General features: G+C 42.6%; 2 protein-coding genes across 2 annotated transcripts in view; one reads left to right on the top strand and one right to left on the bottom strand.

Moving 5' to 3' along the window:
• LOC143738532 (uncharacterized) overlaps positions 1-933 on the top strand; it is a 158364-nt gene extending 157431 nt beyond the window's left edge. Inside the window, exon 8 of the mRNA XM_077230524.1 lies at positions 841-933. The gene's annotated coding sequence lies outside the window, so the exon portion shown is untranslated. The remainder of the gene's footprint in view (positions 1-840) is intronic.
• Positions 458-25464, bottom strand: LOC143738535 (uncharacterized). The gene is made up of 8 exons (XM_077230527.1): positions 25322-25464; positions 17722-18054; positions 17295-17651; positions 16784-16903; positions 14103-14177; positions 13863-13891; positions 7243-7311; positions 458-925 (listed from the first exon to the last, which is right to left on the bottom strand). The coding sequence occupies exons 1-8, from the start codon at positions 25380-25382 to the stop codon at positions 812-814; spliced, it is 1158 nt and encodes a 385-aa protein (XP_077086642.1). The 5' UTR covers positions 25383-25464; the 3' UTR covers positions 458-811.
• Between the last annotated feature and the right edge of the window lie 879 nt (positions 25465-26343).

Raw genomic sequence — 26343 nt, 5'->3', positions numbered from 1 at the left:
TATCCACTTTTGTGTCCTTAAACACTTGTTTTTTGGGGTCAACAGCTAAAATATATATATATATATATATATATATATATATATATATATATATATATATATATATATATGCTCTATGAATATTCATATATACAGTATATTCATGTTTAATTCACTGACCATTTATAAAGATTTATTGGGGAACATTAAAAACATTAAAAATACATAAAGGATCTGCAATATATGAAAGTTAATTTTCTTTTGCAACATTAATACATTTTTATCTAGTTCTGGGACTAAATAATAAGTACATTTTAAAAAAATTTGTCTTATTCATCATCCAATAAAAGGTACCAGACAAATACTTGTGTTTATCCATTAAATAAGTTGTTTTTGTTTTACCAGGTTCAGTTCAAACTGGTTCAGAGATGATCAGTTCTGTGTGGGTTAAGATGTCAGTTCCTCTTCTTTCTCTCTCTTATTTAACCACACGTGTTTCTCTAATAACATGTGTGGTTAAACTAACTGAGTTCTCACACTTATGTTTCCAAACCTCAACAGTGAGTTCATCGCTCTGAAAATACTACTGGAAATATGTACCGGTAGTCACACTAGCTCCATATTGCTAAATTAAAACTAGACCAAAGGTTATTAAAACAGTTCTGAAAGCGCTAGAACTCAAAGCCAGAACACAAAGAGGACAAAAGACAACAATTCATTACAATTTGTTTGTTAACATGTAAAAGACATTGAAAGTATTAATAATGAATGAAATCATTAGGATTCAGGTATATTAGATTGATATTTCTCTGCTCAAGTGGGTTTTGTATAATTATTTGACTGATTTGTTCTTGTTCACAGAGGCATAAAGTTGACTGCAGTTCTCCTGAGATCCAGCTTTTGCTCCTCTGATGGAAGCATACGTCACTTTATCATCACAGCGAACCTGAATGAACATCACAGTTGTTTTAACCCACAATTATTACAGCATGTTGTTTGAGCTCAATTCATGAAGAACTGCATATAATCACACAAATCCAGATTAACTGCATATAAGAAGAAGTTACACACTATCACACTGAAAATACACACTGGTTTTTTGACTGCTCTCGCACGCGCACGCAGTTTGTGTTTGGAGCTCCGTCGAATTGATTCATAATCCTTGACTTCCTTCTTTACACTAATTTATAAACCAAGCATTTTCTATTTTTACAGCATGTGAACATATCTTCAATACTATTCCTTAAAAAAACATTCGGATTGCTTTGATATCGCTACTTATATCCAATTTTTCGATTTTCCGCTACTAGCCTTTAGCCCGCTAGCATTGCACGCGTGGCCTCTCGCCTATCGATCGTCTTATTTAAACCAGTTTCACTGAAAGGATATGGTTCTATCCAGGATTTCAGTCCTAAATTAGTAGTGATATTGGTAGTATCACTACTAAATTATTGTTGATCTGTTATAATGGCGAATATATCAGATGCGTGTCTAACGTTACCTCTGAGTTTAGGTGAGGACACATTCGAGCTGCATTCGGTGCTGTTGGAGCTGGAGTCCGTGGAGAAGCAGATCCGTGATCTACTAGAGAGGCAAGCCGAGCTGCGAGATCCCCGATCAGCGCTTGAAACATCACGCGCCGATGCTCATAAGTCAGTGGTTAGTAACTTTTTGACTCCGACCTAGTCTACTCCGTGCGTTTCTGGGCACAGGACCCAAGCACCAAGGATTCGATCATCCCTGACTTCATTCACTCCGGCACCAACACGACACCATGGACCCTGGGTGATCCCACAGCGGAAGACACGAGCCAGGACCAGAGCAAGAACCTCTCCGCCCCTCCCGATCTTCCAGATCTCCACCCGGAACCGCTTCTCCCCCCTTCGCGAGTCGGAACGCGACGGCACTGTGATCATCGGCAGTTCCATCGTCCGTCATGTCCGCGCTACCTCAGGTAAAGGTAAGGTGCGCACTTACTGCTTTCCTGGAGCTCGTGTTCTAGATGTCGCTGCACATGTTCCCGAGATCCTGAACGGTGACGAGCGCGTCGGAGCTGTGTTGCTGCACGCGGGGGTGAACGTCATCAGGCTGCGGCAGACGGAGGTTCTGAAGAAGGACTACAGGAGCCCGATCGAAACGGTACGCAGAACATCGCCTGAAGCAACGGTCACCGTGTCTGGACCGCTTCCCACGTGCCGACAAGGACATGAAAGGTTCAGGAGATTATTTGCACTAAATGAATGGTTAATGTCATGGTGTAATGCACAGAAACTGCTCTTTGTAAATATTTGGAATCTGTTCTGGGAGCGACCTTGGCTCTACCGTGCTGATGGCCTGTACCCCAGCAGAATCGGAGCGCTGTTCTGTCGGACAACATCTCCAAGACGTTACACACCATCTGACTAGTAAGTCAAAGTCCAAATCACAGTCTTTGCTGTCCCAACTTAGTTATAATGTTCTACACTACTTATATCAATTGTGTCTATTCCTCGTTTAGTGAGGCCAAACAATAAATCTACTGTAGGATCTAAGAAAAATCTTATTGTAATTAAACCAGAAAATCTCAATATCAGTGAACAAAAACAATTTCTAAAGCTAGGTCTTCTAAACATTAGATCGCTCACACCTAAGGCGGTTATTGTAAATGAAATGGTGACAGATAATATGTTCGATGTACTTTGCCTTACTGAAACCTGGCTTTAGGGCTGCTCGATTATGGAAAAAAATCATAATCACGATTATTTTCGTCAGTATTGAAATCACTATTATGTAACACGATTATTTCACATGACTTTGGGAACATGTTGCATTTATTAAAAGACACCTTTCAACAATTCTTAAAAAAATCTAAATTTGAACATTTGTTGTAATTTTTGAAATATTAAACAGACCTGCAAACTCACAAGTGGTGAAAAAGGTGACATGTTTACAAAGTAATTTGTTGTAGAGGGTCACCAGGGCGTTATTTGCCTTTATAAAGGACAATTTATTAAACCTTACTAAAAATATGTTTTATGTCAAATTCTTACATTTGATCAAATTCAGTTTTAATAAAAAGGGCTGTTATCCATTAAATTAATTTACACTGCAAAATTACAGCTGTAAAAAAATTATGAGATTAATGTTTAAACAAATAATAAAATAAAAAATAAATTCAATGATGCCTTTGCCTTTAAACAATAAATCAATAGGTGGCGACAAGTGATTGTCTTAATAAATGAATCATTGAGTCATTCATTAAAACGATTCGTTCAAATGAATCATACAGTATAAAAAAACACAGCGCTTAGTGATGCTTTTCTTTTGTAACTATTTTCGTCTGTGAAATAGAACAAAACCAGTCAATATTGCGTCTAAAATGCAAAATACTTGTTTATAAAACTATAAATTCAGTGTAACATTTGCAATCGTGATATTATAGAACAGCCCTTAGTCGTGTTATGTTACTTAACTATCATATAGCCTATTATAAATAAATAAAAAAACTCAACATTTCTACCTCAGTATGTTTCTTCTGTGAGTTTTTGAGTGAGCTGTCAGGCTCATTTGTTTTGATTTGTCCACTAATGTCTCTCTCACAAAGGCAGCGCAGCTTCCAGAAACTATCCATTACCAATCTTTGTTTACACGGACTGTACAAGATCAAAATCATCTCGCGCTTCGATCAGTCGGGCAAGTAAAACTCTCTTTTACTTGAAACTTAAAAATCCCCTTTTCCAGGACAAGCAGACACATTTTAATGTCGCTCTCTGTGTTCATTCTCGATGTGTTTCGTGCTGTAAAGCGGAACAGATGATCAGGTCACGTGCGCTCGCTGCTGTTCGCTTTAACTGAGGCGCTACAGTGATCGAGCAGAAAGAGATCGCGACAGCTCGAGAGACGTCTATGGTCTCACTCCAGTCTATATTAAATTAGCCAATTGTTATTGTGAAGTTTATTGTGCTTGCAGTTTATGACTGTATAGGCTGAGAGTGTTTATGGCTTCCGGAGGGGTGGATGTGCGCGTGCGCGAGTCATTCAGAACACCAGACAAAATAACCGATTTTACTCGATTGTACTATTTTGGAGATCGTTGGGAGCCAAAATCGAAATTGAAATCAAAATTCGATTAATTGCACAGCCCTACGTGGCTTACACCAAATGAGTATTTCAGTCTAAATCAGTCTACTCCACCAGGATACTGTTATAAGCATGAGCCCCGTCTGATTGGTCGTGGCTGCGGTGTTGCAACAATCTATAGACATATTTTAAATGTTACTCAGAAAACAGGTCACAGGTTTAATTCGTTTGAAGTACTTGTGCTAAATGTTACGCTCTTAGATGTACAAAAGAAATCCCTATTATCTCTAGCCTTGGCTACTGTATATAGACCTCCAGGGCCTTACGCTGATTTCCTAAAAGAGTTTGCAGACTTTCTCTCAGATCTATTGGTCAATGTCAATAAAGCAATAATTGTTGGAGATTTTAACATACACATAGATAACACAAATGATGCGTTAGGGGCTGCGTTTAAAGATTTATTAAACTCCTTTGGGGTCAAGCAAAACGTCAGTGGTCCCACTCATCGTCTAAATCATACACTAGATTTAATTATATCATATGGAACCAATCCAACCGATATAGAAATTATACCACAAAGTGATGTCACTGATCATTACATGGTAACTTGCATAATACGTACTGCTGAAATTTGTCATGTTGCACCACGTTATTGACCAGGCAGAACAATCCTTCCAACCACTATAGATAGATTCTCAAATAGCTTACCTGATCTATCTCAGCTGCTCAGTGAGCCCAAACAAACAGATGAACTAGAGGAAATGACTAGCAGTTTGAGCACCATTTTCTCTAGTACATTAGAAATTGTTGCACCAATTAGATTAAAAAAGGTTAGAGAGAAAACTAAAGCACCATGGTACAACAGTGCTACGCATGTTATCAAGAGAGAAACTCGTAACTTAGAGCGTAAATGGAGACAAACTAATTTAGAGGTCTTTAGAATCGCGTGGAAAGAGAGTATGTCACGTTATAAAAAGGCTCTAAAAGCAGCCAGGGCTGAGCATCTCCACAAACTAATAGAAAATAATCAAAATAATATTTAACACCGTGGCTAGACTAACAAATAAACAGACATCACCAGAGCAAAATATTCCGCTACAGTATAGTAGTAATGATTTTATGAATTACTTCACTGAGAAAATAGAAAGCATCAGAAACACAATTGTAAAGGTACAATCTTTTATGGTGTCTTATGATTCAGCCTCAATTATCACCCCTCAAGAACAACTACACCGCTTTACAACTACTGTATAGGACATGATGAGCTAAATAAACTTATCATTGCATCTAAACCAACAACATGTTTATTAGATCCAATACCCACTAAACTACTGAAAGAAGTGTTACCTGTAGTGGAAGAGCCTCTTCTCTATATTATTAACTCGTCTTTATTTTTAGGTCATGTTCCAAGAATATTCAAACTGGCAGTAATAAAACCTCTCATTAAGAAACCGCAATTAGATCCAAATAACCTAGCAAATTACAGACCCATTTCAAATCTTCCATTTATGTCTAAAATACTAGAAAAAGTGCCAATTGTGCTCTTTCTTGCAAGAAAATGATATCTATGAAAAATTTCAGTCAGGATTCAGACCGCATCAGAGCACAGAAACTGCGCTAGTTAAAATTACAAATGATTTACTTTTAGCTTCTGACCAAGGCTGTATCTCAATACTAGTTCTACTCGATCTTTGTAGTCGATCCAAGAGTAGTTTATGATCTATAGTGTCGAACGAGCACTAAACTACACTGGTGTTAAGGGACAGGCATTAAGCTGGTTTAGATTGTACTTATCAGACCGTTACCATTTTAAATGGTACCGTTAAAATGGGGAAAAATCGAAGATAACGTCAGTAGACTATGGAGTGCCGCAAGGATCGGTGTTAGGCCCTCTGCTATTCTCAATATATATGCTGCCACTTGGTAATATTATAAGAAAACATGGAAGTAATTTCCACTGTTATGCTGATGACACTCAATTATATATTTCATCGCGACCAGATGAAAACACTAACTTATCTAAATTGAAAGAGTGTCTTAAAGATATAAAATGCTGGATGACATGTAATTTCCTGCTATTAAATTCAGATAAAACGGAGGTATTACTTATTGGTAAAAAAAAACTACCCACAAAACCTTGTACAATACAGCTTTAAATTAGAAGGATGTCCTGTTACTTTATCCACGACAGTAAAAGACCTGGGTGTTATACTAGACCACAACTTGTCTTTCGAAAATCATATTTCATATGTTACAAGAACAGCCTTTTTCCACCTTAGAAATATTGCTAAGCTACGTAACATGCTATCTGTTTCTGATGCAGGAAAGTTAGTTCATGCATTCATGACCTCAAGACTAGATTACTGTAATGCTTTATTAGCTGGCTGTCCTGCATCCTCAATAAACAAGCTACAGTTAGTGCAAAATGCAGCTGCAAGAGTTCTTACTCGGTCAAGAAAATATGATCATATAACACCAATTTTATCATCTCTACACTGGTTACCTATTAAGTTTCGTATCATTTACAAAGAATTACTACTGACCTATAAAGCCCTAAATGGTTTAGCTCCCGTGTATTTAATGGACCTTCTATTGCCCTACAATCCAACGCGTTCTTTAAGATCACTAAATTCGAGGCTTCTGGTCATTCCTAGGATATCTAAGTCCAATAAAGGAGAGAGGGCGTTCTCGCATTTAGCTCCTAAACTCTGGAATAGCCTTCCTGATATTGTTCGAGGCCCAGACTCGATGTGACGCATCTCTTTAGCCAAGCATTCACATAATGCTTACCTTTTATACTACTGTTGAATCAGATCGAATGCATTAATATTATGAACAGCAGCTATGCTAATTATTTCCCATCTGCCTTTCTGCTGTTATCTCGGGATGCTAGTCCCGAGGTAAATAGCGTTCGTCAGCTCCAGTTTGTATCCAGCCTCTCACGGAGAATTCAGATGCCCCAACACCTGCGATGAGATGACTAAACGCCTGTGAAGAGACGACTCAACGCCGGCGATATGTTATGCCCTAAATTAATACATGATTAACTAACTGTATTTTTCTATGTACATTTCTGAAATGCACTCTCTGTAAAGCTGCTTTGAAACAATATGTATTGTAAAATGCGCTATACAAATAAATTTGAATTGAATTGATCTATCATGTTGAGTGAAGCTGGACAACATCAAGGAAGTGTTTGCTCACCTTGTTCTTTTTTCCTCGTTTTTTACTGTACGCAGCGACTTCAGTATAAGTCACATCATCTATCTGCTCCTAAACATCAATGGAAATATGGAAAAATCAAGCTATTAAATGCCATCCATCAAAAATATTTGACTCAGGTGCTGCAAATGTTCAGGTAATATATGTGTAAAACGTGTGTCCTGGCAATTTCACATAAATGTTTTGTGAAAATCTATTATACAGACATGACGTTATGATGACAGATTCTATTGTAACATGACAGGATGTTTGACTTGACTTGATCCACACAACAGGGACAACACATGATGAAATCCACAACTAGAACAATGAGCAATTAGTAACAGGCAGCACAACACACTCAGGGTATGTTTACACGAAAACGATATGCTTAAAACTGAGAAGTTTGTCCTTTGAGTTCCCTTTCGAAGGGAACTCAACAATACGTCAACGACGTTATGGGGAACGCCTCAGGCGTGACAGGTGTCTGAAATCACTATCAAATCACGTCAATCATATTGACCGGCGACAGCCCGTGAATCATTAGCGTGAATGATCAACGTGCGACCTGGAAGTATAAAGGGGCGCCTTGCACACATGACAAATCATCTCATCGTCTTCAGGGACTGTTTGTTTGAAAACGCTATTCAAGTTACGAGGTAAGAGAAAGATGAAACGCACAGCTAAGGCAGATTGTTTTCGTAAGTGTGCTGACCCGTGTCCGAGGTTTCTGACACCGGCCGACACACACGAGCTGTGCGTTTTTTGCTTGGGTGAAGAGCACGCACGGGAGGTTCTCGAGGGAACCCTCTGTGCGAACTGCGAGCGTTTTTCCCTTAAAACGCTCCGCTCTCGTCTGGCCTTGGCAGCGCGCTAGAGGAGAGATCGCTCGCGGTAGGCTCGACGATCGGTTTCTCCCCGGCCATACACCTCCAGCTCAGGTGAGACTTCCATTTCTTCCTGATCTCCATACGGAGATCGAGAGGGCATGGAAGAGCCCATACTCTGCCCGTATTCACCTACATCAGCGGGCCAGTTTCGCTGATGTGGAGGGGATTGGAGAGTATGGGTACGTGTCAATGCCGCCCATTGACGAGACGTTCGCGAACTATCTCGTGTCTGGGCGGGCAGCGACACTGAAAGCTCCAACCCTGCCATCCAAACCGCTGAAAACAACGGCTCGTTTGAATGGCAGAGCATACACGGCAGCAGGTCAGGCCGGTGCTGCACTGCACACAATGGCAGTATTACAGGTGTACCAGGCCGACCTGCTGGGGGATCTCGACCAGGGGGCAGGGATGTCCCCCGAGGCGGTGGCTGAGCTGCGCCGCACCACAGATCTGGCTCTCCGGGCTACCAAGCAAACCGCTGCCGCGATCGGACGGTCGATGGCGGCGATGGTGGCCACGGAGAGGCATCTGTGGTTAAATCTAGCCGACATCGGGGGGAAAGAAAAAGCCTTTCTCCTCGATTCGCCGGTTTCGCCTTCCGAACTCTTCGGCACCTCCGTAGAGGCGGTGGTGGGGAAGTTCAGGGAGGCGAAGGCGCGCTCAGCAGCATTTAAAACTTGTATACCGCTGAGATCCGCGTCCGTACCCCGGCAAGCGGGAGGGCCTGGCCCTTCATGGTCTGAGGACCGTAGGCAGGGCCAGCGTGCCAGTGTCGCCTCTCGTGCGCCCCCTCCCTTGAGGAGCAGGTCGCAGAGAAGGCGTGACTCCCGCAACAGAAGAGATTTGAGGGAGGTTATCCAGCGCAAACGCACACAGCGTCGGTAATGGATAACCTCCCCGGAGGGTCATGAAATCTGCACTCTCTCTTCTGACCCCCAGGCGTTCATAACATCAGGCCCACCTAGGCTTGGTTAGTGGAAACGCCCCTTTCAGGCATGTAAAGTGGCGGATCCCAGGTTTGTAAAGAACTATCTGGCGAGTCTTCACTTTGCACGCCGCAGGTGTGCTGCTGGTCTTTTCAAAGAGTATTTTTTGTGATTAAAAAATAACATATTTCTCTTTACAGACCTCGTTCCCTGTATAGAGTCATGGGGTCATGTCAAAGTAATAAGGTAAGAGAACTTTATTGGATTATCAGGGCCCTGAAGTTCCCCGTTAGGTGGCCAGAACGGTAACTGTGTTAGCCTTCGGGCTGCTAGCCACCTCAGGGTAGAGTGGTTGGTCTCTCTCTTAAAATTGTTTTACTTAGAGTGTTGACTGATGCTAGAGCTTCAGATAGATCTTATGTCCGGCCCACGGGTCCGTTTGACTTCTTCCTGAGTATGTCGCCCCTTGAGCTCTGTTTGGGTTTTCATTAGGCTGAGCGATTCTGCAGCCCTTTGTATGGAATAATACAGACTATATTCTTTAGTAAGGCTGTGGCTCCTCCGAGCCCTCAGATAGATCTATGCTTGCAGGCTGGCCCTCACCAGGGCCGCCTCTGTAGCTGGCCTAGGCTGTGCCAGGGATAATAGAGGCGCTCTGCTAAAAATTTTAGCATTTCTTCCTCTGACCCTTCACTTTGTGAATGTAGGTTTCTAGCATCCCTGAATAAACAGCCTCCTGCCATGGGAGTCGTTTGGCCAAGGCCCGCCCCCTTCTCTGCATTCTGGGGTGACTAGAGTAATGCAGCGTGGTGCAGAGGATGGTTTATAAGGACATGGTAGGCCTCAAATAGGCCTCCGTGGTATATATGTCTTTACTGAGCAGGGTTAGGCCATCTTTCGCTTCAGACTGAAGAAGAAGACTGGGTTTCCTGCCCGACCCTGCCGTGCAGAACTGGCCTACGGATTTAGGCCGCCAGTTTAGGCTTCACTCACCTCGCTGAGCTACTGCTCGAGCGCTAGGTTGTAGGTGGTTGGCTTTCATTCAAGCCCCCACTACCCTAGGTTGGGCACAGATACATTTCTGTCACCCCTAGAGCCGCTGGCAGGCCCGCACCCTGGTAACCTCAGGGTGAGGTGTGAGTATTCACCTGTGATACAGGTAGGTCTGAGCACTTCACTCCCAGTTCTGTTTTATCCTACCTCGCACCACTATGGCTCGGGTCGAGTATGAAGTAAGCTTCACTTCTTCTTTGGTCGAAGTACGCTCCCCTGAAGCCAGAGCATTGCCCTGAGCTGACGCCCATGCATAGATGGTAGGCCCCTGACTAACTGGGGCCTCCGTTGAGGCAGAGTGGCGTATGTTGTACTCCCCTTGTTTTAAGGGTGCTAGCTTTCTTGCGGAGTACACTGCCATGGGCAATGTGATTAGGCACCAGGATGCTGTAGGCGCTGTGTAAACAGTTTTTCTGCCAACGAAGGCCATTAGGTAGTAGGCCTCAGCAGGCCTCCTTGATTGGACAGCCCCCTAGAGGGCACTGTAGGCCAGCTCACTTTACATGGTTGGCCTTGGTGGTTCGGGCAGTTGACTCACTGATGGGTAGTAGGCCTTAAACAGGCCTACCATTGTGGGTCCCAACATTGTGGGACATACCTTATAGCGCTACTGGAAACCCATTAGTAAATTATGCTTGTGTAGTATGGTTCCCAACAGTGTACTTTATGGCAGAATATGACTTGCTATTAGCTAGTAGGCCCGACCAGGCCTCCCTGATAGGCGAGTCCCCAGCTGGCTGGCCTTAGCAGGCCACCTTATACTATCACCCGGACTCAGGGCTCAAAGCTACCAGTGGTTATCAGGTAGTAGGCCACTCAGGCCTCCCTGAAGGTGAATTCCCACTTAAGATGGTTATCAGGTAGTAGGCCTCACCCGGCCGCCCTGAAGGCGAATTCCCACTTACGTTGGCTATCAGGTAGTAGGCCTCTCTGGGCCTCCCTGAATGTGATCTTCCAAATATTGTGGCTGTCAGGTAGTAGGCCGTTCTGGGCCTCCCTAGGATGTGGGCTCCGACGTTTTTTGGCTGTCAAAGGTAGTAGGCCTCACCAGGCCTCCCTGAAGGTGAGTTCCCACATACTGTGATTATCAGGTAGTAGGCTCCTCCAGGCCTCCTTGATTGAGAACGGTCAGGTAGTAGGCCTCACCAGGCCTCCCTGAAGGTGAGTTCCCACAGTTTGTGGTTACCAGGTAGTAGGCCTCTCCAGGTCTCCCTGAAGGTGAGCTCCCCACATACTGTGGTTGTAGGGTAGCAGGCCTCACCGGGCCTCCCTGAAGGTGAGTTCCCACGTACTGTGGTTATCAGGTAGTAGTGGTTTTCAGGTAGTAGGCCTCTCTGGGCCTCACCGAAGGTGAGCACCCCACATACTGTGGTTATCAGGTAGTAGGCCTCACGTGCCTCCCTGAAGGTGAATTCCCACTTACGTTGGCTATCAGGTAGTAGGCCTCTCCGGGCCTCCCTGTAACGCTCCCTAGTGGTGCTGGGTTTATGAAGCTAGTGGTCTCTTGCTATCAGTTTCAGCTAGCCTTAATAGGCAGCTGCTGAAGGCGAGCTTGCGCCCTGGCTCGCTAAAGTGTTCATTCTCTGCTATTGGTTCCCTCCCGGAACCTTTTCTGCCTACAGCCTGGTTTGCCTACCAGGCAGACCTTGTGCTCCCCTCACCGAGGGTCTCTATGAGCATGCGGCTTCCTGAGTCTGGTCAGACGGTCGTAGGCCTCTCGTGAGGCCTCCCAGTTAGATCAGCCTTTATGGCCTTCACAGGCCTCCTCAGTGTTTTGAAACACAGACACTGGGTTGATCCGTGGATCGAGTAGAGAAACTCCCCTCGCTAGCAAGGGTCGGAAAGCACTATGCTGAGTCATACTCTCCGGGATATCCCGTCTCTGAGATCCGGGCCGAGTGGTTCACTGCCAGCTTCGCAGTCCCTCGGGTTGGATGCCTTTCTTAAGGCTTTGTTGTCCAGAGGCTCTGTCTTCAGACAGACAGGATTTGGCCAGACTAAGTGTCTATGTACTGACGCCAGGTCAGGCCGTCCTGGTGGCATTTCGGGGTGAGTACGTTCTCCTGAATAGTGACTGGCTGGGGTTCCTTCGGGTTCCCTAGCCACATTCCCTAGAAGGGACCCCTTCTAATTGGAAGCTGTGGTCCCAGGCCCGGAGCCGGCCCAGGTATACCTTTTATTTAACCATATTTATGAAGGTTTTTCTGTGAGGCTGTAGCTTGGGCTATGACCGTAGGGAATGCTGTCACTGACAGCCCAGTGTGACCTGAGGGTGAGTGGTTCTAGCGTTTCATTTGAAGTTGCTGGTTCTGACAGTTGTCACTGCCACTTGGCATGCACTCCCCTTAGCATGGCGGAGTTGGTATATCGTTCCCCATAACGCCGTTGACGTATTGTTGAGTTCCCTTCGAAAGGGAACGTCTCAGGTTACGACTGTAACCTATGTTCCCTGAGAACAGGGAACGAGACAATACGTCTCCCTGCCATGCCTCGGGGCTTGCCTACCGTACAGTCCCTTCAGACGATAAGGTGATTTGTCATGTGTGCAAGGCGCCCCTTTATACTTCCAGGTCGCACGTTGATCATTCACGCTAATGATTCACGGGCTGTCGCCGGTCAATATGATTGACGTGATTTGATAGTGATTTCAGACACCTGTCACGCCTGAGGCGTTCCCCATAACGTCGTTGACGTATTGTCTCGTTCCATGTTCTAAGGGAACATAGGTTACAGTCGTAACCTGAGACGTTTTCTGAGTACAGACGACACCATTGTCAAAACGATCCCCATTCACACGGATCTGTGGAAACAACTAAAAGCGCTATAATCTGCTTCCTGGCCACTAGATGGCGATGAAACACTATAGACTGAACAAGTAATATGCATGTGCATGACGTCATCGTCTTCACAGATTCACGTTTTTGTTGTTTACATGGAGAGTGTTTTCAAAAACTTGCACTTTGAAACCCATTTTCAAAACTTTGCATTTTCAGGCACCCAAAACGCCGTTGTCGTGTAAATAAACGGCCAAAGTGCATAAAAAGTTTTATGTTTTTGGTTGAAAACATTGTCGTGTAAACAGCCCCTTAATTACAACGAACTGGCAAAACATGAGCGAAAGAAAACACAATGGCTGCATCCGAAAACGTAGGCAGTGACTTGTTGTCTCACTGTCCTATCAGGCAATTGCTTTGCAGGCAGCGCTTGCACACAAACGTTCCTCACGAAACTGATTTCTACAGCAAAATAGAGCAAGCTTTGGTGAAAACTAAGTGAAGATTTAATGACTAAAATAGTAATTTCTTGCTAGAAATGGCATCATAAATGAAAAACGTTAATCAAATATGTACAATTACACACAAACTTCCGCAACTTTCAGACGCCATCTTTAATTTTCTAGTTCAACTGTCACAGAATGTAAACCACAGGATTGTGGGATATCAAATGCAGTGAAGGACAGATCTGTGCTGCCTTCAAAAATCAATCAGATGAAGGAATCAGACAAAGAACAGGCGAACACACACTCAGACAAAGAACAGACGAACACACACTCAGACAAAGAACAGACGAACACACACTCAGACAAAGAACAGACGAACACACACTCAGACAAAGAACAGGCGAACACACACTCAGACAAAGAACAGGCGAATACACACTCAGACAAAGAACAGGCAAACTAAGACTAATAAGAGTGTCATATTTCCGGGTCAGTCCTTATAGACATTAATAACTCATGGTTATTAATACTTACCACAGAGTCACCAGTCCCTCTTCTGTTCCCTGAAACATAATGTCACGGAAAGTTTATGATCAAACACACACACAGTCTCTAATGCAGATGACAATCGTTTTTAAAAGAGTCTAGAAGAATTCTAGTGTTGTAGAATAGAAACATTATTTCTCTTCACTTTCAGAGAAATAAATTTGTCTCAATTACATATTTATTTTATCAAATGTTTTTGTCTGTTGTTACAAAATATGAAAAACTCACCTGCTCTTTTTTTACGAATCACACAGAGAATAAGAGCCAGAAGGAGAAGAGCGAATGAAGCGGCAACAACAATCACTGCAAGTAAATTGATGCTTGTGATGATGATTTTATAGAAATTGATATTGATATCTGTACACTAACAGACTGTACCTCATATGTTAACTAAATGATTGTGACATGATAGTTTAGGATTGTCTGGATGAGAATGATGTGTCTGACATTTAATGACAGGTACTTTTTACATTACGGGATTGTAGGTGATGTACAAGAGAATGGAATTAGAAAGTGATGTATATTACAAACTAAACACATTTAATGACAAATAAAAATTTGTGATCAGCTGTTCGAACAACTCCAGAGAGGATTCAGAAACTGATTCTAGAAAACTCAATGAGTCGGTCAAATGAGGATGATGAACATCAGAGGTGTCAAAAGTATTCACATTCATTACTCAAGTAGAAGTATAGATACTAGGGTTTAAAAAGACTTCTGTAGAAGTATCAACTCAAGCTTTTTACTCAAGTAAAAGTGTAAAAGTACTGGTTTCAAAACTACTTAAAGTATAAAAGTAAAAGTAATGCAAGGAAAAAAATGCCATTAAGGACAAAAGCTTAGGACGCGCTACAGCACTACCACCTCCTCAAAAAACATTTTTATAAAGGCCATGACTATGACGTTATATTAAAATGTTAATGTTGAAAAATTTGGGATGCACCTGTTTCAGCCGCATATATGCCCATAGAAAATGAATTTCAGTCCAATTTCCATTTTAGTAAAATGCAAATACATTAAAGAACCATATGTGTGTACTACTGAGCATTGACATGTGTTTCATGGAGAGGAAGATATGATGACTAGTTGCCTATAAGTATTGTAATGGTGCAAAAAGTCAAACTTCAGAGGCATGTTATCATCGAAATGGTATATGTTTATACTTCTCTTTAAGGGCGTAGGTTTGATTTTGAGATTAGTGGGGACTGGGGACATCCACAGAAGTGGAGGAATCAGGAAATTAATAGGATAATGTATTCAAGTTTTTAGTCTATATTGACCATAACAATACGTTAATTCTGTAATGTTACAGGTGACTAATAAGACAAGGAGGCAGTTTAACAGAGACCTAACTTTACTCCGATCATAGTGCAATGCAATAGTGCAATACTGTCTTGTTCCTTGCTTTTTAAAGAAGCCAAACACGTCGGCATCTTTCATTAAAAGGATATAGTTCACCCAAAAACAAAAATCATTTAAGGTACTCACTCTCAAGTTGTTTCAAACCAGTTTCTTTCTTCTGCTGAACACAAAAGAAGATATTTTGAAGAATGTCGATAACCAAACAGTTGATTGTAGCCATTGACTTCCATTGTAGGAAAAAAAAAAATATACTGTGGAAGTCAATGGCTACCATCAACTGTTTGGTTATCGACATTCTTTAAAATATCTTCTTTTGTGTTAAGCAGAAGAAAGAATCTGGTTTGAAACAACTTGAGAGTGAGTAAATGATGACAGAATTTTCATTTTTAAATAAGTGAACTTATCCCTTTAACAGAAATGAACTGTTGGCATATGTTTTGCATCAGTACTGTCAAGTTTGTCCTGTTAGACACGACACACAGCAATACTGTCAAGTGTCATTGTGACCATTGCTCTGAGACATGTTTTCAGCGTCCTAAGTGCACTGAAACTTCTTTCAGTCCAGCTGATGAGACTGGGATGACGAGGGTTCAACTTGATCAAACAGGCCTCTCATTTCAACAGACCAAGCAATGTTATTTTTTCATGTTTTATGGGGACTTTCCATAGACATAATGATTTTCATACTTTACAAACTGTGTATTCTACCCCCCTACACTAACCCTATCACAGATAACTTTCTGCATTTTCAAAAAACATCGCTTAGAAAAAAAAAAATGAATTCCCGACAAGGATTTAGGATATTGCCATCTTTATGAGGATATTTTGATCCTATAATGTAGGGTTATATTGCCATCTTTATGAGGATATTTTGATCCTATAATGTAGGGTTATATTGCCATCTTTATGAGGATATTTTGATCCTATAATGTAATCAATCTCTCTCTCTCTCTCTCTCTCTCTCTCTCTTTGATGCTTCGCACAACCAAATGTAACAGCCTCTCACAAGTTAGAAAGAAAACACAAAGCCAATCAGTTTAGCGATGTTCAGGAGGCGGGACTCAGATCTATTAAACATTTGTGTAATTGGCCATTTTTTGAACGATGATAAGCCGGAATGAATGCTATTTTTAAAATGTAAGGAGTAGAAAGTAAAGATAATTGCGTGAAAATGTAAGGAGTAGAAGTAAAAAGTCGGCTGAAAAATAATTACTCAAGTAAAGTATAGATACCCAACATTTCTACTTAAGTAAGGTAACGAAGTATTTGTACTTCGTTACTTGACACCTCTGATGAACATAAACACCTGGAGTCAGAAAGTTTGCTGTGGTGTCTGGAGTCAGTGCTGTTGCTGTTGCTGTAGCTGATGTTACAACTATTAAAAACAAGATGTAAATATAAATATATCATATTTGAATGCATGAACATAATATCCTTTGAGGTTTCAATACTGAATTCAAGAAATTATCAGGTTGATTTTATTGTGGTGGGATCAAACCACTGAAGCGAGAGTGATGATGTGTGACAGTGATCATGTGATCATGAACCTTGTGTAGGAGCTGCTGCTGTAGTTGGGCTTGATTTCTTCTCAGAGTTTGAGCTTCTGACTGGAGTCAGTGTTGTTGAAGCGACTGGAGCTGCAGAAGATGAATGTTCAGACGCATCACCTGTAGGACATTAACATCATATTTACACATTGATCATAACATGACATGCAGTTTGTGTTCAATCATCACAGCTTACAGTGGCAGTAGTTGAGAAGAGAGATGTTACTGTATCATTTATTCCTGCTTTCCTGAATGAATGACATTAAGCCTTATAATTCCTATAACTGAACTCCTACATGGGTCATACTAGGCTTTAATAGATTTATGCAATATTTAATGTATAATCCATGTAGGAGTTCAATATTGTGAATTATAAGGATTTTACATGCTATTTATGACTTACTGATGACCACTAATATTTTACAATTGCCAAACGTATGAAGTCATCAGAAAGAGTAGATCTAGTCTGTGAAAGTTTTCACAAATCTGTCAGAAAAGAGTGTTTTCTCACCTGAATACTTGACAGTGTATGTGACTGAGGTATGGAGTTGATTTCTGCGAGTAAGCTGACATCTCCACTCTCTGTTGTTATCTTCATTCAGGAGTGTTGTAGTCAGAGTGATGATACAGCGATGTTGATGTGATGATGATGATGATATCTGATATCTGGAGTCTTTCTTCAGATCAACACCAGCCTGATTCACCCACAACAGCTCAAATCCCTCAGAACGAACCCAATCATCACAGGAGAATCCAGAATACAACTGACAGGAGAGAGTCACAGAGCGGCCTGGACTGATCTCAGTCTGTGAGGATGAAGATGATGAAGATGAAGATGATGATGATGATGATGATGATGATGGAGACACTGAAACTGAACACAAGACACAAATCACAGACTCTTCAATCATCATCTGAGTTTAAAAGAAGAATTTTACAGTAAATTGACCACATAATCATAAACTTACCATGAAGAACATGCAGAAAAACACGTGCATCAGTTCCTTGTTTTTTGTGATCTATACATTGTTGGCAGGTGTAATATCCATAATCTTCTTCTGTGACATTATTGATGTTCAGAGAGCAGTCAGACTCCAGACTCAGTCTCTCTGTGTTTTTCTTCTTTATCCCTCCAGAAATCAGTTCAACTGCTGAATGTCTGAATCTGTTATAGATCCATGTAGTTGATTTGCAGTCAGAAAGAGCATTATTACAGGACAGACGCACATTTACACCAGAACTGATGAACTCATGATCCACTCCACTGATACCTGAAACACAGTTATATCTCAGTGATCATTATGATATTTATTAATAAATTAAACCATAAATCATACCAGCATATCAAGCAGAAGATTCAAATCATACAGTCTTTCCGGTAACGCTTTACAATAAGGGTATATGAACAATCATGTACTAATCTCTAAATTAATACTTAATTCAACATGAACTAATGATATTTAAAAGCAGAGGTGTCTGCTTCTGTTCTTGGCCAATGCTTTGCTGTCTGCTGACGTACAGTCCAATCACAAGTCGTATTTACCGGAAATATGGAACACGATCGGGGCCAATGTTTGTTCCCGTTAACGCGTCAAAAAGCACAGTAGCCAATGAAATTGCTGTATTTGAGACTATATTTGCATATGTAACGCGATGGTACGTATGTCTCTGATTGGCATATATGTATACAAACATCAGAAGTCATGTTTATTCATGAAGGATGTCGTAATGGTACACGTATGCAAACATCAGTCGTTATAATTGTTCATGAGGGATAATGCATTGGTACGTTGTGTTATGTCAGCCCTATGTCATGATTTGTCATGCCCTTTTAAGTTGTCCTACGTTCTTTCTCGCGATCAGGTACACACATTAAGGCCATCTAGTGGCAATAACCATTAAATGCCATTTTATGTCATTTTTTCCCACAAAAGGACAGCAGAGACACTTAATGCATGATCTACCGGTATTATATTAACAAAGTTATTATTGCCACTATAACTTATGGATTCCTAAAGACAAGTTTATGGGTAAATAACATATTAATAATAAAAGTATAATGAATATCAAGATACATAATTTTAATTTTATAATAGCACTCATCAGCCTGCAGCAGCCAAGATGATGTTCATGGAAACAATACAGACAGAACAGCAGAAACAAACTATACAACCAATTAAACACCAAATTACAAAACATTATTAGGCTATGTGAAAGTGAATAAGTGTGTGTGTGTGTGTGTGTGTGTGTTATAAATATGTGCTGTGTAAGTTAGCCTATAATACTTTTGGAAATTATAACTTAAAACAAAAACAAATAATAAGCCATATGCATTATAATAATTGTATAATATGGATAATTAACACTTGACCTACTTAATATAGGCTACATTGTAACATTACTTTACTCTAGCACAGTAGTCAGTAAAGCAATGCCACAATAAACTAAAGGATTAATATTTAGGTACATATAAAGGTAAGTCTGCTTTTTTTAAATATTACACTTCAATACATACAGAATGTGCGCGTTAAGAAACACATTCAAATTGGTCGTCTTAACATGGTAAAACGGTGCGTCTTTACACGCACTAAAGTAACGTGACGACAACTGACGCCTTAACACAACCAAAATGAGCGTGTCTACACGTTCAAAAGAAACACGTAAAAAATTGCCACGTTAACGCGGACAAACAGTGCGTGTGTCATGTTTCAATGTGTTTAAGTTCTGTTTTGAGATCTAGTTTCTCCCCCGTCTTTGTGATTTTGGTTCAGTCCTGTTAGTTTTCCCGCTCCTCGTTTGTGTTCAGTTTCTTCACCTGTGTTCTGTTAATTGTCCTATTAGTCCCTGTTCATTTAAGCCTTGTGTTTTCCCCCAGTGTTTGTTGGTCGTCGTCCTTGTATGGTTGTGTTTTCTGAAGTCCTGGAGTTTTGTTCTTTTGTTCCTGTATGTTGCAGAAAGTTAAGTTTGTAAATAAATCAACTATACTGCTATTCTCTTGTCCTCGTCTTCGGCAACCTGCACACAACCTGACAGAACGACCAACCATTAAAAAAAAAAAAAAAAAAACAGTGGAAGCCTCCAACAGGAAACAGATATTCGACGGTATGGATCCAGCAGTTCTGTCTCTCCTGAGCATTATGTGGTAGAGTTTTGTGAACGCTCTCATCTGTTGGACTTCAATGATGTGGCTCTTAAGGACCTATTTAGGATAGGTGTAAATGAACCTATCCGGTCTTGTTTGCCAGGTGGGAAGATTCATTTTTCCCTGGCTCAATACATAGACCATGCCCTCTGGTTGAGCGGCTCAACTTTTACCGTGGGATACATTCAGCCTGAAATCCACGCCAACCCCACCGAGCCTGCATTCCACATCAGTCTGCCCAAGCCTGCACGTCACGTCGCGAAAACCATCCAGCCAGAGTTTCGTTCCAGCACAGAGCCAGCCCCAGGAGTTCCTCGCTTCCCTACTGTTCAGCCTGAGACTCTCGTGTGGCCCCGAGCCCGCAAGCTGGTTTCTAACAGTAGGGACCTGGGGGCAAAGATGGCGAATCCGGTGCTCCAATCCGTGCGATCAGCGTTCAAATCAGTTTACCTAACCTAACCCTAACCCTAACCCTGCACACAATCTGACAGCGTGTTGACGCGGTCAAATTTCACGCGTTTCGTTTAAAGACTATTGGCCCCGATCGTGTTCCATATTTCCAGTAAATACGACTTGTGATTGGACTGTACGTCAGCAGACAGCAAAGCATTGGCTAAGAGCGAAAGGCCCTCAATCCAGGCTTTTTTTTAAGTTGCGAGGTTGCGAAGCTTCATTTTGCTCAGTCTGAGTTTCAGAGTTTCAGACAACGCTGCCACAAATCACGTGAGTCGCGAGCTCACCCCGCAACTGTGTGGGCGTATCTGTGCAAAGTGGGTGTTGTTTTTTTCACCTATTCGCACACCAGTTTTAAGATCACCATTTACAAGGTTTCAAATCTGGAAAACAAACAAAAACACTGGGAGAACAGTGACAAATTCGAAACTCTGAAAAAATGATTGCACAACACCGTAAAAAAGAGTGTTGCACTTCTGAAGAAGGAAAACTCAAAAACAAAATTATGTTTGCAGAGATTTTTTTTTTTTTTTTACCACTTTGCAAGCCTGCAAAACGTCTCGGTTACGTATGTAACCCTCGTTCCCTGAGTAGGGAATGGAGACGTTACGTCGGATGACGACGAATGGGGTTTCGCTTAAAAAGCCTATCCACTTCGAGTATTACAAAACGAGCCAATGGCAAAGAAATGCCATGGGTCTGCGGAATTTGCATAGCGTATCTCCGCCTTACCTCGTGGGTATAAAAGGAGGACGCCGGCAACATGCAGATATTTTCTTTGCTGAGGAGCCGAGATTGAACTCAGGCGATCCCCGCGGTACAGCGGAAAGTGGCAGGAAGACGTAACGTCTCCGTTCCCTACTCAGGGAACGAGGGTTACTTGCGTAACCGAGACGTTCCCTTTCGTTGTCACTCCGAGTTATGTCGGATGACGACGAATGGGGTTACCAGTCTAATCACGCCACCTTCTCGGCTGTCTTCCAGTGCCCTGCGTAAATCTGAGATCGCTGTCGTGAGACTAGCACGGATGAAGGACTCCAATCTAGCACAGGAATAGCAAGGTACACTGGGGAGCATATCCCATAGCTTAGAGGAAATATGCAATTATTGCCAACCCAGAGGGGGGGGGGACTTAGAATATACACATATGACTCGGAGGGATGCATATGGAGAACACTGGGGTGTCCAGCCGCAGGTGGAATATTTCAACCCCAGGGGGGGCAAGGTGGCTTGCCAAGGGAAAGACACATGCTCAGAGAGGCTTACAGTGGAAATACACATGTGGGAGGCACCTAGCCGACGCGCAGGCAATAGACACTGGCACCGACGTCAGCAGTGCTGGAGGAAGTCAGGGCTTTCGGGAAGCTCACCTGAGGAGAATATCGCACGTATCCAGTCCGTGGAGTGGAATGGCGAGCAAGTGAAGACACCTGAATGGGTCCAGTACTAGCTAGTTGAAGCGACATGAGAGGACACAGGCTCCACTCGGAGATTATAGAATCTGGCGAATCTGTTCGGGGTCGCCCAGCCTGCAGCTCTGCAGATGTCTGTTTGCGAGGCGCCATGCGCTAGAGCCCAAGAGGACGCCACACTCCGGGTGGAGTGGGCAGTCACACCAAGGGGGCACGGTCGACCTTGCAGCTGGTATGCCAAAGCAATGGCGTCCACTATCTTTTCCAGTGAGACAACATTTGCTTGGAGAGAGCCTTTCCCATCAGCTTCACACCATAACAGACAAAGAGCTGGTCTAAGGTCCTGAAACACTGCGTTCTATCAACATAGGCGCGAAGAGCGCGTACTGGACAGAGCAGTGCCAAGGCTGGGTCTGCCTCCTCCAGGGGCAGCGCTTGCAGGTTCACTACCTGGTCCCGAAGGGGAGTGGTAGGAACCTTGGGCACATATCCAGGCCGGGGTCTCAGGATCACGTGAGAGTAAGCCGGCCCGAATTCCAGGCACGCTTCATCAACGTAGAATGCGTGCAGGTCCCCTACCCTCTTGATGGAGGCCAGTGCAACCAGGAGCGCTGTCTTCATTGACAGGAAATTAGGCTCCACTAATTGCAGAGGCTCAAAGGGAGCACTCTGCAGGGTAGTTAACACCACTGAGAGGTCCCAAGAGGGAACGAGAGGAAGGCGAGGAGGATTCAGTCTCCTCGCTCCTCTGAGGAACCTGACGATCAGGTCGTGCTTTCCCAAGGACTTACCTTCAACAAAGTCATGCTGTGCGGCAATGGCGGCGACATAGACTTTTAGGGTGGAGGGAGACAGCCATCGCTCCAACCCATCTCCAACCCAACCTTGACGGTTGATGTACGCTGGCAGTATTGTCTGATCGGACTAGTACGTGTTGACCCTTGAGCACAGCCCGGAAGCGGCGCAGAGCAAGACGTACAGCCAGCAACTCAAGGCAATTGACGTGCCATAGGCGCTGGGGTCCTGTCCAGGAGCCCGCGGCAGCACGTCCATTGCACATGGCGCCCCAGCCCGTGGTGGAGGCATCTGTCGTTACAACAACATGCCGGGAAGCTCGGGCCCATAGAAAACTGAGGTTCGACCACGGGGTTAAGGTCTGATGGCAGGTCGGAGTAACTGGTACTCGGAGGGTGCCGTGTTGCCATGCCCACCTCGGGACTCGGTCGCGAAGCCAAAGCTGAAGCGGTCCCATATGAGCAATCCGAGCGGCGATGTTGCAGCTGCGTATGCCATATGCCCCAGGAGCCTCTGAAATAACTTCAGTGGAACCGCACTCTTGCGCTTGATAGACTCAGGCAAGTCAGCAGTGGCTGAGAGGAGAAGGCGACCGAGTCGATACCGAGAGAAGAGATCCTCTGCACGGGGCAAAGTTTACTCTTTCCCCAGTTGACCCGAAGGCCCAGACGAGCTAGGTGCACAAGCACTGGGCCCCAGTGTTCGCAAACCTGGTCTCAAGAGTGAGCTAGGATTGCCAGTCGCCGAGATAGTTCAGGATGCGAACCCCGTGTTCCCATGGAGGAACAAGGGCTGCCTCGACAACCTTCATGAAGGCGCGAGGAGACAGGGCTAGCCCGAATGGGAGAACAGCGTACTGATATGCGCGGCCCTTGACAGCAAACCGCAGGAGCGGTCTGAGTCGGAGACGGAGATATAAAAGTAGGCGTCCTTCAGGTCGATCTCTGCAAACCAATCCGGTGGCCGCACACATCCGAAAATGCGTTTGGCCAGTAGCATCTTGAACGGCAGCCTGTGAAGGGGGCGGTTCAGATGCGCAGGTCCAGGATTGTCCGGATTTCTCCGGGACAATGAGGTAGGCACTGTAAAACCCGGACCCCATTTCGGCTGGAGGGGCAGTCTCGATCAGTCTGGAGTGTGCACTTTGGGACAGGGCCTTACAGGATATTTGTGATTTTGATCTAATAAAGGGACTGATGAGATGATCTTTCAGTTTATTCGGCTCTGTATGGAGAGGGATAAGGCTCGATCGAGTCCGTCCCAAAAATACCTCTCAATGCGCCCTCGTGGACTCGCCAAGGGCCCTGTAGGTCTGCACTACATGACATCACCAAAGTGTGGACTCTGAGGAAGTCCACAAGTCCGGAGTGTGTCATTTGGGACAGGGCCTTAGCTGCAGTCATTTCAGAGGCGATTGGGATTTCACAACTCGCACTTAATTCCCCAGTATAATTCCTGTAACTGTCTGTCAGACACGTTTGACCGTCCACAGCCTTATTAACTAAACAAAATAACTTAAAAATGAGCATCAAACAGAAATAACCCGCATGGAGTGCTCGAGACGCACATTCAAAGCAGACCATTCAACCGGGAGCGTGCAGCTCTTAATGGTGCCACACCTTTTTTCTGCTGGTTACATACTTCTGATTCCTTCTAAAAGAGGCAGTTTGATTCAGGGGTGCGGGAAGATGTTTTAGTTTGGGGTGCTGTTTTTTTTTTTTAGGTCACCATTTTTGAATAAGAAACACATCAAGTCTATAAAACTCGTCAAAACTCCGCGAATCACAACAAGTGTATCGGTGAGAACACTCGTTTAAACAGCACACAAACACACACACACACACACACACACACAAACAAACTTGACTGCACATCACATTTTTGATATTATTGATACTGCTTTCAATCGTAATGCAACGGACTGGTCTACGGGACATAAATTAAGCCTTTAAATAAAAGGGTTATTGGGCCGTTCATACGCACACAATAAAAGAGCCTACACAGCGACAGGAAATACAAATTAATTATTTCTACGCACACACAATATGAGCTCACACTGCGCTTATGTTTTAAAAACATAATTTAAAATATAAATAGTCCAAACACTTTTTAAATAGCCCACTTTAAGTGTTTATTACAAATAAATAAATGACTAAATGCTTAAAATGAATAAATGTAAATGTGAAAACAGGGCTTCCCGTGTGCCTGGTTTGATTAGGTTTATCCATAACTGTTAATGAATGCATTAATTATCAAATATGTATAACGTAGTTAAGGCTGCCGTTATTCATGCGTGAATCATAATGACTCCAGTTGTAGTTCAGGAAAACTCTTCATTGGTTCATGATTAGGTCGTGCCTTCAATAATTATTAGTTAATGTTGAATTAAGAATTAATTCATTAGTACATGATTATTCAGATACACTTATTGTAATGTGTTACCCTTTTTTCTCACTTAAAGCAAACAACACACTCTCCAGAATAAACTATTAGTCTTTATCAGAGAGCTGTTCAAATCACTGACACACTCTTAATATGAAGATCATTCTTCATCATCAGATGTTTGAGTGACACTATGTCCAGTTTCAGGAATAATACAGTATGATCTGTGTGTATCAATACACAACTCTGAGATCACAACGTTAATGTGTGCAAGAATAAACTGAGTATGTTCAAATTAACTCTTTCCAGACTAATTCCACTAAATGTCTTTAGAGAAAATACAGATTTCTTTACCTGTGAGAAGTGAAGAGAGAATGATCAGTCCCAGCAGACACAGATCACACTTATCAGACATTTCTGTTTCTGTCAGTCTTTCTCTTCATTATATATATTTACAGCTCCTCCTCTTCATTATATATAGTTACAGCTCCTCCTCTTCATTATATATAGTTACAGCTCCTCCTCTTCATTATATATAGTTACAGCTCTTTCTCTTCATTATATATAGTTACAGCTCCTCCTTTAAACATCATAAGCTCCTCCTCTGGTTGGTAACTTCCTCTAGCTATGTTTCCATCACCCTGTTTTTAATGCGCATTTTGAAGTATCGAACCAGAAACGAGTGATGGAAACCCCAAATTTGTCAGAGAAAACAATGTCATCATAATGAAATATAGTTGTTTTTAAGTGACCCAATACAGTGTCCTCAGAGTAATTTTTTATGTTCTTTTTTTTTGTTTGTTTGTTTCATTTACACAATCGTTTTGCATAACATCACTAACACATTGTGTTGCTTGTTCGGTTTACTTAAAAAAAATGTATTCGCTTTGGTACCATTTTGAAGTAAGGTGTACATTTTCAAAACTTTAGAGCTAATATCACAACAGATCATCAAAAGTGCACTTTTTTCGACCATTTCGGTCAAACTTTTTTATTAAGTAGCTTAACTAATATGTACTAACATTGAAATGAATAATTCTATACAACGGACTTATTGTGTACATACATGTTTTTACATTGTATTTATATTTTGAAAATACCTGCATGTAATCACAGCTGTAATTAATGTATGTAATTACATTTGTAATTACACTGTTGACCCATTCCTTACACCTTAACCCAACCTTAAACCTACTCATACCACACACACCTGCCCCTAACTGTCACGTCCGTCTCGAAAGCCGCGACAAAGAAGGAGACAACACGTTGGATAATGCTCAAAAAGAATAACATTTATTAAAGTAAGAATAATAATAGGAAAAAAGACCGGTACGCAAATGGCACGCCTCGTCACAGCTGAAGGGAACTGGTTTAAT

The sequence above is a fragment of the Siphateles boraxobius genome, unplaced genomic scaffold (genome assembly GCF_051911475.1).
Source record: "Siphateles boraxobius isolate OS27281-9 unplaced genomic scaffold, OSU_SipBor_1 148, whole genome shotgun sequence".
In the NCBI taxonomy this organism is placed as follows: domain Eukaryota; kingdom Metazoa; phylum Chordata; class Actinopteri; order Cypriniformes; family Leuciscidae; genus Siphateles; species Siphateles boraxobius.
The sequence above is the reverse complement of the archived record's forward strand: the minus strand, read 5'-3'. Positions and strand labels throughout refer to the sequence as shown.